This window comes from Arvicanthis niloticus, chromosome 4 (genome assembly GCF_011762505.2).
Source record: "Arvicanthis niloticus isolate mArvNil1 chromosome 4, mArvNil1.pat.X, whole genome shotgun sequence".
Taxonomy (NCBI): Eukaryota; Metazoa; Chordata; class Mammalia; order Rodentia; family Muridae; genus Arvicanthis; species Arvicanthis niloticus.
In genome coordinates this window covers 39,234,047-39,247,203 of record NC_047661.1, presented here as the reverse complement: position 1 = coordinate 39,247,203, position 13,157 = coordinate 39,234,047, and the positions used below count along the sequence as shown (strand labels likewise).

At 37.9% G+C, this 13,157-nt stretch overlaps 1 protein-coding gene across 6 annotated transcripts in view; it reads left to right on the top strand.

Moving 5' to 3' along the window:
- Nbea (neurobeachin) overlaps positions 1-13,157 on the top strand; it is a 518,446-nt gene that overhangs the window by 273,224 nt on the left and 232,065 nt on the right. For all 6 annotated transcript variants that reach the window (XM_076932409.1, XM_076932408.1, XM_076932407.1 and 3 more), the window contains one exon: positions 11,586-11,694. In XM_076932409.1, coding sequence (XP_076788524.1) covers positions 11,586-11,694 — 109 coding nt within the window. The remainder of the gene's footprint in view (positions 1-11,585; positions 11,695-13,157) is intronic.

Below are 13,157 nucleotides of genomic sequence, written 5' to 3'. Positions count from 1 at the left end.
AGATTTTATTTGCTATCTTAAAGACCACTGCATCTCTGGAACCTGGAATAGTGCCCTAGTGTGTGTTAGAAATTAGAAGTATTTAAGAAGAGGAGTGAGTAGACTGTTAAAATGTCCAGTGTTGAAAAGACAGTAGAGAAGTGACTAAGGAAACCACTGAGCTTGTGGGATGGTTTGGGTGAGCTGATTTTATACACGTAGTGATTCCCCTACAGTTCAAGGTATGTGGGAAGAAGGCTTGAGCACACTCACTGTCTCTTAACTGAGCCTGTAGCCACTTTCTCTGCTACCCAGCCTTTCCCTTCCCCTAGGGCCATACTCACTATGGCTTAGTGCTAGGACTTGCTCACTGGCAGTGTGGTTGGTTTGTTTGTTTGCTTGTTTGTTTGTTTGTTTTGTTTAATCATGAGTATTTTCACAGTACTACAGTCAGATGTAGTACACACGTGTTATTTATGCCAAGTTCAAATATCAGGTTTTCCATTGGAAAATGCTTTTATTCTAAGCATTTAACATGATCATATATACGCAGACATTGTTTTAGAGAACGCATGTGACACTTCTAAGAGCTTCTGATACTTAGGATGAGAAGCTGCTCTATTTGTGCTGCTTTACACATACTCAGAATTCTCCGCTTCCTATCTATAGTTTGGCTCATTCTTCAATTTAGACATCTTTTCTGTTTTTTTCAAATTTATAATGTTAATACTGGTCACCATTCATTTCTTAGTGTAAAAGCACATCCATTTGTTTGTCTTCTACTGTGAGCACCTACTGTGTGCTACATACAAACTCAACACTTTATGTATGTGTTGCCTCATTTGTATGGACATAGAACATTGTTCCTAGACCTCACTTTACTTGGCTGTTGGGCTCTTTATTTATTTTTTTCCTCGTAGGAATGGAAATGAAAACCTCCAAGTGGAAATTGTTATAAATATTTATCCTTCTTAACAGCTACACCCATGAATACCATCAATCAGAGCTGGAGAATGTCTGTCTGAGTCATCTACAGTTAACAGGAAAAACGCACTGATGAATGTCTAACTGAACTAAAGCACACCCAGGACAGCCTGGAATTATACACTAGATCATTTACAGGAATCTAACAAAGAATCTTTATTATTATAACAAAGCAAGGTTAACGGGGTGTAAAATTGCCTATAATATCTGGGCAATAATTGGAATTTAAGTTAATAAAATATGAATTGAAGAGGAAGCATATAAGAGAGACTTTTTTAAATATGGGATGTGTATAATCCTTTTAAATGAATTAATTTTTTTAAATAAACTTTTATCACCCTTTTGAAAGAAATATTAAATATGATTAATGAGTTCACTGTGAAAATGCAGGATGTTCATGGTTAGTGCTACTATAACCTGGGCTTACAAGGATCTAATTTTCATTTTGGTTCATTTCATTGTAAAGGATAAACTTTTAATTCTTTAGGATTTTAAGAGGAGGAACTTGATCCAAGTGAAACTCATTAATAATTATGTGGCCACTGTTTGAATGTCAGTTAACATTTAAACTGTTAAGGGCTTGTTTGAGTTTGTTTCTCCAACAGACATGCAGGCACACATACACACACGCGCACACGCACACACACACACACACACACACACACACCAACAATTTTCAAAGCTGAGCTCTGAAACCATGTGCATGGAGCAGATTTTTTTTGTTTTAACTGTAAATCTCTGAAAACTTGAAAACAGAAGTTGTTTCTCTGCATTGTTTCATCTGTAGCCCCAATAAGACCTTTTCTTACAATTCTTTTGTTTGTTTTGTGCAATGAATTAAGTGATGATTTTTGTAAATAAATGAGTAAAAACTGTCTTGTGCTTTCTAAAATTACTATGTACTTCTAACAATATTTTTGAATTGTACATATTACTGATGACAAAATGTTTATTCGAAGTTGAAATCAGTTCCATTTAATAAAGGTTAAGCTTCACATACTAAGGAAATACATTTCACATTTACTTGTTTTAATCTGCTTTGTGTTGTCATAACAGAACAGTGAGGGCTACTAGTTTATAACTAAAAACTTTTTGTTCCATGGTTATCAGTGCTGGGAAGTCCAAGATCCAGGTGCCAGCATCTTGCAAGGGTCTTTTTACCACATGCATCCAAGGGTAAATATAATGACGGGATGAGAGGGAGCAAGATAGGTGTGAACTTGTTCTAGAACAAACCTCCTCTTGTGGTCACATTAATCTGTTCAGGAGGCCACAGCTCTGATGACCTGTGTACCTCCTAAAGGTCCCACTTTCAACATGGTTGATTGGGGTTAGGATTCATGTGCATAAATTTACATATTCATACTACACTAATTAAAATATAATCTTGTTTGAATTATATTTTAATGATATTTAAAATGTTTCTGTAGATACTCATGTATTTAGCTGCTTTTAACATTTGAGAAAAATGTTTAAAATGTAAGTCTTAACTAGCCTTAGTCTAGGCCTAGATTCTGAGCTTTCCTCCAGACAACAAGGAAATGGAATAAGCAAGTTCTAAGTGGAGAAGTTCATATGTTGGCATGTAGAGAGCACAAAGAGATTTTCCTCGGCTGTCTACACTGTCAAAGCCAGCACTACTACTTTGTAACACTCCCCAAACCCATCTGGGAAAAGACTTAGAAATTATTATTGATCATTATTGATTTTTTAACCATTAATACAACATAACACACATACAGGGAACCCCGAATGTCTCAAAAGCACCTGTTAGCTACACAACATTGAAAAACATACCCTCAACAAAGACTTACAAAACACAGCTTATTTGTTTAGTTACCGCATGGAGAGAAACGCTTTTGCAAATAGTTTTCTTCTGTTCAATAACTGAGAAATTTGGATTTAACCTGAAGAAAAAATAGCCTACTCAAAGACAGCCTAGGCAGGATATTGCTAAATGCAAGATAATCATGTAAAAGCTCTACTGGAGTCCGGAGTTGTGACTCCAGAGCACTTCTTTCACAAAAGGGACTCAGACCCATATGGGCACAGGGTAAGACTGTGGTGAGATAAGTGGCACGGGTGCTCACTGTGAGGACAGCTAGCACCCGCAGATGCAGGCAAGATCAAGATTGTAGCGGATCTCTGTGTGGTTTATGGTAGATACTCATGCATGTTTTCCTGACTGAGTGTGGAGCATTAAGTTACTTCCTGCTCGGTGCTAATAAGAGTTTATAACGCTTGTATGCATATCTTTAATTCACTCCCTGCTTGGTGCTAATAGGAGTTTATAATGCTTGTGTGCATATCTTTAATTTACTCACTGCTAGGTGTTAATAGGAGTTTATAATGCTTATGTGCATATCTTTAAGCATGTGTAACTTTTACAATTTTTTCTCCCTTAAAAGCATTATTTATTTTTTAAAAAGACAGCAAAACAATAAATTTAACAAAGGTCTTAAATAATTAAGAAATAAAAATACCATTTTTATACTTCAAACCTTCCAGAAATATGTGCTTCTCAGCTCATTTTATGAGATTCCTACCCTTTACATTAGCACCAAAGGCATTTTAAGAAAGGAAGCTTCCTATTAGTAGCCAATATAAGCTGTGCATAATCTATACATAGATTCACATATCATATGCAACAACCTATGAAAGAAATTCTACAAGGAAACTTTTAGTCAAAACTGTAGAGCTGGTGTGACATTCAAAACTGTTACTTAACGTGATGCTGTACATGCACAGACTGAAAGGCAATACCTGTGTGTGAGCATTCTCCAGATGCAGTAAGGTGTGTGGCCATGACGCTCACCTCTTGAACTAGACTCATAGTGAATGACCTGAGTGTACTGATGGCTGCAGAAGCACAACCAACACCTTGCTTAGTAGAGACAGACTTAAATACTCCTCCTGGGATCCACAGCAAGGCAAGGATATTTATATCACCTGACGCATATATTGGGCATTTGATCAGAGGTCTCAGCTAGTTCATTTACAGACGCAATCTCAAGGAAGCAAAACAAGGTACTAGAACTACTAAATGAATTAATAAAAAAGATAGGATACAAGATCCGTATTCCAAGAGTCAAATCAACACTAAAACCAAAATACTAAGGTGTATCCTCTGAATATATGCAAAAGAATTGTAAATTGTACAATAAAAACTACAAAGCATTTTATAGAAACATAAAAATCAATAAATACACAAGTCTGCTCTGCCCCATGTATCTTTCTAAATGAATAACTCATGCCCAGAGTCCTTGGATGATTTTTTTAGTTAGTGATGGTGATGTTGCCTTATGTTTGATTTTGTAGAGGTTAACAAACAGATTTAAAATGCTATGAAATTGATAGAATATAATTAGGTTGAATGATTTATTTACCCTACTTGATTTTCAGACTTCTTGCAGGCCAAGGCTGAAAAGATTGCAGCCCAAGACACAACCATAAATGTATTTTAAATATTCTAAGTTATTGTTCCCGGCAGTTGTTGTTCCCTGACTAAATCGGGGAGTTCTCAGTGGGAATTTGTAGATGGCAGTGTTGTATTGCAATGTAAAAAGGCTTAGTATCAAGTTGGTGCAGTATTAATGTAAAGGTAGAGAGATTTGTGACAGAAAGGGGAGAATCTGTATCTTAAAAGTCAGTAAGGAAGTCAGGCCATGGATCTTCAGGGCACACCACCACCTTCCTTTGCAGGCCCTTTGCCACTTCATTCCGTGGATTTGGCACACACACACACATTCACACACACATATTAAATACATAAAACAATAGACAAATTTAGCCTACACTTCATTTCTTATAATGTAATGTGCAAACTATGTAAGTAAAGCCTGTCCTTATTGGTCTTCCTTCTTTTTTGACACTGAACCAGGCATATACCATACCCCAGTGTCCTGCTTATGTTCTATTTACCACTACAGAGCATATCATAGTTGCTTAGCATTGAGGAAGGGAAGGCCTATCTCTGTGTCTACCCTTCTTCACTCCGGAATGTGTTACAAGCTAACCTAGTGTAATGGTCTCTTGGAAAGTCTAACACAACACTTGTATCTTAGGTAAAAGAACTGTTATGCACCTCTATTAAGATAAGAAATGAAGCAGGGATCAGATAAGGATTTATGGAAGGCACTCAGTCTGGTATATAGTCAGTTCTCCATGTTCTGTCAAGAAGTAAGAACTCAGGAAATTCCACTTGGTTTTATTGTTAGTATTTATGTATGTGATGTTCGATGGGATTTGAAAGACTGGAGGAACTGGAGAGGAATGAGTACCACACACAGCTCACCCAAGAGCACATCTCTTCCATGTTATTAATATCGGTGGCATATTTTATGCCAAACCCCTACAAATGTGTACACATGTGCTTTGTAGACTGTTGTACTACTTAGTCACCAACAAGAGGCAAAGCAATGGTACTGCCTCTCATCTTTGCAAAAGAAAAGTATTTTAGAGTTAAATCATCACATAAAGAGGATGTCCTCTTGCTCTTAGAACTTGTACTGGTAGATGGAGCGATAAGAAATCATATTTACTGAGATTCATTCACACTGTTTACAACACACAGTAGCAACCATCTTCCTTCCAGAACAAGCCATGTGATCACAGACATGTTGTTCTGGTATCCTTGTATTATGTTGTGGCCAGCTGTACTGCTACAACTATTGGCTTTTGTATTTTCTTCAACTTTGCTTTTCACGACATTGATTCATGTCTCTCCATCCTTATTAATATTAAAAGTTACGTGGGTAGAATGATAGCCAAGCTTCCCCCTTAGCCCTGCCCTGTCTCACATCTTGGGCTTGGTGTTACAATCCACAGCCACTGTGCCATTTCATCTCAGACGTCCTTATACCTAACATTGGCTCCTCCTAGATGTCAGCCTTCTGATCCATTGGCTCAGAATCATAGAAGTTAAGCTAATATCTTCTTATCTGGCTGAGAATTAAAGCAAAACCAGGGTCATTATAATGAATATTTTAAAAAAATATTGTCTTGACAGGGCATAGAACTTGAATAAATTCCAACTTTTTTAAAAATAAGGTTTACAGAATGCTAAAGGTTACATGGCCTGCTTTTAGCAGAGTTTTGTCCTCATGCACTTGTTGTATAAATAGGGTTTTGATAGATGGTATGATTGTAATGTACCTAAAGTACATTTGGTAGCAACTGCCTAGAAACTGTTCTAAACTAATATCCCAACGTGATATCTAACATGTTCTAAAAGAACACTGAATTATTCTGCTGTTCTCAGAACAGTTTTCTAAATCAGTATTAAGAACAACTTAATTATAGTAAGTCCTTCAAAACACACTAAAACACACACATAAAAAAAAAAACTAAAGAACTGGGGCTGGAGAAAGGGCTCAGTGGTTAAAAGTATTGGCTGCTCTTGCAGATGACCCAGGTTTGATTCCCAGCACCTACGTAGTACCTCACAACCATATGAAACTCCAGTTCCAGGAAATCTGTTTTTCTGGCCTTAAACATATATTCAGACAGGTCACTCAGACACACACATAGAAAATAAAAATACTGAAAAGAGGTTTAATAAAATAAGGAAAACTGGCAACAACTTATATGAGTTTAAACTCAGCAATGGCTTGCTTAGATTTGACACTAAAATCACAAGAAAAGACACACAGAGCAATAGTCACCAGAAATCAAACTTTGTGTTTGCTGAAGGTCATCCATTACCAAGAAACTAAACAACCACTCAACTAATATGTAGCGCTATTCAATGGTGGGTAATAATAGTAGATGTGAAGAAGCTGTAACTCAAAGATAAAAAGTCTAATGGTTTCAGTTTAACAATGGGAAAAGGATTTGGTACAGGTTTTTTTCCTAGATAATGGAAATGATTGGTGAGAAATTCAAAAGATGGTCAGCATCATGAATCATTGTAGAAATAGGGGGTCAGGATGTGCTGAGCTTCCACCACAATAGTGTGAGTGGTCACACAAATACCAGTAGGGGCTCAGAGAGCCAAAAGGATTGCTCACTGTGCAGGGAATGGACCAACTCCTCAGAAGTTAAACACAGACTTAGTGTAAAACCAGAATTTTCACCTTTAAGTATATCCTTAAGAGAATAGATGGCAAATGTTCACAATAGCTCAAAGTGGGAGCAACCCAAATGTCTGCCCCATTGATACATAAGGAGAGTGTGCCCTGTGTGAAGTGCTGACATACGCTATATGTGGATGGACCTAGCAAAACACTATCTGAAAGGAGTCAGAAAGTAGGGGTTCCATTTATTTACAGTGTTGAAGAGGAAACTTCAAAGAGAAAAGTATATGTTAGTATTTACAGAGAAACAGAACCAGCATTAACTGCTAATGGGTGTGTGTTTGCACTCAGTATGTTAGATGGTATTCAAGGTTAATAGGGTTGGAATGATAAGCACGTCTATCAAATACTTGGTCAAAACAAATTGACTGTTAAATAAAATATACCAATTTTATCATCAGGAAAACTTGATTTTATCCGTTTCTTTATGTAGTGAATCCTCTTAGATCTGCTTCCTGTATGAAGTGGGATAGAAAATTGTGAACTACTGTGGTGCACAGTTTTTCATCTTTTCAGCATGAGTAATAAGCTGGTTGGGGACATTGGACAAACTACTGGATAATTGGCATTTTTCTCTGTTGTGTCTGAGGTCAGTCTTTAAAGTGCAGCACCCACACCGTCTCTGGACTCTGCCAATTCTCTGCTCTTCTCCTGGGAACTATACCTAGTAGGCAGCTGGACCAGCAGCCCTTCCTTTCTGCTGTCTCCTCTTAACATATGTAAATATAACCTACGGTAATATGCATATAATGGATCTCTTTTGGCCTTCAACATGTGTTCAGCAAGGATGCCACGTCAAACGTTCACAAACTTCACACCTCTCTATCTGTCTGTCTGTCTATCTATCTATCTATCTGTCTATAAACTGTGAGCCAATAATTTCATCAACTTAGTGCTTGAAGTTTATGGTTCTCCCCATCCCCCTGCTTATGTGTGTTTGTGTCATGTAGAGAGAGCGTATCTGTGCTCAAAGGGTAGAAGTCATCTTCTATCTAATCTTTGAGATAGTCCATCACTGACCCTGGAGCTCATCTATTGGCTAGACTATCTTGCCAGTAAACCCAGAGGGTTTCCTTTTTGTACCTCCCCCATACTGAGATTCTAAGTACTTTGCCACCTCACCCAGCTTTTATGTGAATCCTGTAGAGCCAAACTCAGGTCCTTTGGATTACACAGCAGGCACTTTTCCCCATAAGCCTTTCCTTGGGTCCTCTTCTGATGGTTTGTGCTGTGCTAGGAGAGCATCATAATCTGTCTCTCTGCAGTGATGCAAAGGTTACTGCTCCATGTTACAGGATCTTCCTGTGGATTCTTCTTTTTTTCTTTTTTTATTGGCTATTTTCTTTATTTACATTTTAAATGTTATCCCCTTTTCCAGTCTCCCCACCCCCGGAAACCCTCTATCCCATTCTCCCTCCCTCTGCTTCTATGAGGGTGTACCCCCCAAACACCCACTACCACCTCCCCACCCTGGCATTCCCCTACACTGAGGCATCAAGCCTTCACAGGACCAAGGGCTTCTCTTCCCATTGATGCCCAACAATGCCATTCACTGTTACATATGAAACTGGAGCCATGGGTTCCTCCATTTGTACACTTTGGTTGATGGTTTAGCCCCTGAGAGCTCTGGGGGTGGGGGGTCTGGTTGGTTAATATTGTTGTTCTTCATATGGGGTTGCAAACCCCTTTCAGCTCCTTCAGTCCTTTCTCTAACTCTAAGTTGGGGACCCTGTGCTCAGTCCAATGGTTGACAGGGAGCATCTGCCTCTGTATTTGTCAGGCTCTGGCAGAGCCTCTCAGGAGACAGCCATATCAGGATCCTGTCAGCATGCACTTCTTGGCATTCACAATAGTGTTTGCATTTGGTGACTGTATATGGGATGGATTCCCAGGTGGGGCAGTCTCTGGGTGGCCTTTCCTTCAGTGTCTGCTTCTCATTTTGTCTCCGTATTTTCTCCTGTGAGCATTTTGTTCCCCCTTCTAAGAAGGACTAAGCATCCACACTTTGGTCTTCCTTCTTCTTGATCTTCATGTGGTCTGTGAATTATATCTTGGGTATTTCAAGCTTTTGGTCTAATATCCACTTATCAGTGAGTGCATACCATGTGTGTTCTTTGGTAATTGAGTTACCTCACACAGTATGATATTTTCTGGTTCCATCCATTTGCCTAAGAATTTTATGAATTCATTGTTTTTAATAGCTGAGTAATACTCCATTTGTAAATGTACCACATTTTTTTGTATCCATTCCTCTGTTGAAGGACATCTGGGTTCTTTCCAGCTTGTGGCTATTATAAATAAGGCTGCTATGAACATAGTGGAGCATGTGTCCTTGTTATATGTTAGAGCATCTTCCGGGTATATGCCCAGGAGTGGTATAGCTGGGTCCTCAGGTAGTACTGTGTCCAGCTTTCTGAGGAACCTCAAGACTAATTTCCAGAGTGGTTGTGCCAGTTTGCAGTCCCGTCAACAATGAAGGACTGTTCCTCTTTCTCCACATCCTCACCAGCATCTGCTGTTATCTGAGTTTTTGGTCTTAGCCATTCTGACTGGCGTGAGGTGGAATCTCAGGTTGTTTTGATTTGCATTTCTCTGATGACTAAGGATGTTGAGCATTTCTTTAAGTGCTTCTTGGCCATTTGGTATTCCTCAGTTGAGAATTCTTTGTTTAGTTCTGTATCCCATTTTTAATAGGGTCGTTTGGTTGTCTGGAGCCTAATTTCTTGAGTTCTTTGTATATATTGGATATTAGCCCTCTCTCAGATCTAGGATTGGTAAGGATCTTTTCCCAATCTGTTGGTTGCCGTTTTATCATATTGACAGTATCCTTTGCCTTACAGAAACTTAGCAGTTTTATGAGGTCCCATTTGTCAACTCTTGATCTTAGAGAATAAGCCATTGGTGTTCTGTCCAGGAAATTTTTTCCTGTGCCCATGTATTTGAGGCTCTTTCTACTACATTCCCATAAGTCCTTGCTGGTTATCCAGGCTAGATGAGAAATTGTAATTACTTCAAAACAAAGACAGACACATTGTAGCAAAATTTTTCTAACATGGTTGAACTTGAATTCAGAGCAACTGAGAATTCATATCACAACTCAGAAATAAAGAATCCATTCAATCAGCATTCTTTGTGGAAGATGCTGTGTAGATACTAGAAGTAATTTGTTGGGAAAATATTGAAATATGCTAACACAGTTCAGCTTTGACAGAATAGAAAAATATTGACTATTCAGTCATGCATATGTATATATACATATGTATATATATGCATATATACATATATACATATATACATATATATACATATATATACATATATATACATATATACATATATATGGCTTTACAAATTACATTTCATCAACAATTTATAAATGTCAGAATATTTAATAGCTTCCTTGACTTTTCTGTGGTTATCAATGAAGAGGACATGACTGTCATAAGTACATCAAACATAATGGTGACTATAGGAGGATCCTATGAATTGGTATTTCATAACCACATTATAGTTTTTCTCTTGTTTTATGTGTTGGGATGTTTGTGGTATGTGAGTGGTGCACACCTGTGTGTAGGCATGATACATGCTTGTAGAAGAGAGAGAAATGCAGTGTTCTCTCTACTGCTCTCTGTCTGATGGCTTTTCATTGAACCTCAGATCACATTCTCAGCTCTGCTGGCCAGCTAGTGGGCACGTGAGAGCCACCTGTCCAGTACTGGTTCACAGGAGCACACAGGCAGTCCTGGTTGTCAAGACTTTTCATGACAGCTGACTTCAGAGAGAGTCCCAAGGATATCCAAAGCTGCCAGCCATACTATGCCATTAACACAAGAGTCACATGCTTCACTTCTTTATTTTAGTGAGCACAGGAAGCCACAGAACAGGCCTCTAAGAAAGTAGGGAGAGTGTCAGAATAGTGCTGCAAAGGAGCACTGACATTCCTGCAAAGAACTCCTCAGATACAGAACTAGGTAGCCAAACACTGAGGGAGGGTCCCCCTGCCAGCGTCACAAGATCTCTAAAACAGGTCATTGTGAGCAAAGAAGCTAGAAAGCCGAAGGCTGAGCATGTTAGCTCCACATGAAAGCACACTCAGGAGGCTGATAACGCTGTGGGTAGTTTATACCAAGGCACACACTGGAAGCAAATACCAGTAGCTGCCTGCTAAGATCAGAAGCTGGGAAACAGGAATGCTGGAAGTAGAATTTGACTGTTTATACATTTGAAAGGCTTGAATTTTTAATAAGTTGCTTAGCAATGTGCCCCACTGTTTTATTTGTTTAAAACTTTGTTTCATTTCACTTGTAAGAATTTAGAGTCTCATCACTTGGGAGCTTTAAAAATACCTCAAGCCTATCATCTGCCTTGCTACATGTGCTACAATTATAATTAAATATATTCTACCTTATAATCTAGTTTTACAAAAAGCTTTATGTATAAATTTTAAAATAGTAAAATTATATTATTGTAAAATAATTGCTCACCTCTCCAAGAAAAAAAAAAAAAAACTATCAGGAATGGTAATTCCAACGGTCCTTTTATTTTCAGGTTGTTGTGCCATGCTATGAAAGACCACATAGTCCGTGTTGCAAATGAAGCTGAGTTCATTTTGAACAGACAGAGAGCGGAGGATGTACATAAGCATGCAGAGTTTGAGGTAAGTTTGTAAAATCAGCATCACTCCTTTGTTGCCTGACATAAACCATACTTATGAAGAAAATACCACTGAAGACATTTCAGGCCTTGCTTTAATGGATTTTCCCAGTGTCAGACAGATTCATTTATCCCTCATTACTCTGTCATGTTCTTTGCCATGGGGGAGGAGGGTGGGCTGGCATTATTTTCATTTTCTCTAAAGACAGAGCCATGGATGCTATTGTTCTTAAGCTGTTAGTGTTTTACATAACAACTACGTGAATGTGGATATTTTGTGTGGTTTTATGGACTCAGAGTGTTCAATGGATCTCCTAGTTTCACTATTTAAATACAGCAGTTGTTCAAAATTTCAGGTCACTCTATGTATAAAACAGTGTAGTTAAGAAATACATGGGTACTCTAATATTTGACTTACACAGGCTCCTATTGTGCTGAGAGGTAATAATCAAAGCATTTCATTTTCCTGGTGCATCATGCCAATAAGCGCAGCTAGAGAAGAGAGTCTGCCATTGGAGTTTCAGTGGGTATTTATCTCAGCAGACTAGCTCTCTGAATCATGCACATTGATAGACTAAGTGTGGTGATCTCTGGGCTCAACAGCTGAACAGCAGGGGATAGAAAATAGCGATTGTCACTTTCATACACACAGCCACCACTTGATTGGCCAAGTGGATACCTGATGATGTATGGCATTGTAAATAATATATTTTTAAACACTGCTTAAAATACCAATAAAAGTTGTTGATATAGTTGGATGGACGGATAGATAGATAGATGATAGATAGATAGATAGATAGATAGATAGATAGATAGATAGATAGATAGAGTGACAAGTAGTTTACCAAAGTTAAGTTTCATATCACACCAACAATAATAATATTGGATATTTATCAGGGTATTGTACAGTACTTTTGATGGCTAGAAAAACTGAATTTTCTTTTTTTTTTTTGAAGAGTATATTTATATATAAGATATCATAACTCCAAAAAAATTTAATCACATGTCAACTATAGTAGTTAATAAGATTTTAGAATTTTAACTGAATTCTCTGCAGGATCAATTTTAAGGCAATCATATTTCTACTTTTAAAACTGAGGTTGTTTTGTGGGGCTATAATCAGACCAGTATTTGTCTTATGAAACATTTCAAAATATTTTCAGACATACAGATATTAGCTATAACCTTTAGCACATATTTAAATAAAGGCATTGCAATAAGGGCAGTGTTCTTTCTCACCTGTTTATTACTGTCCACATAGGTAATATTTAGGCATTGTTTTATAATTGCTCTTCTGACCATAATGAATGTTGAACACTCCCAACATTCTGTCTGCGTATTCTGTTGTGCATCTCTGGCTTGCCTAGAAGAGAAGGACAGTTTTTCTCAGATTCACCTCAAGTCTTGCTTTTTCCTGAAGTAGCAGTGAGTTTAGACCCCTGTGGGTATGCAGCAAGTGTGCTGAAA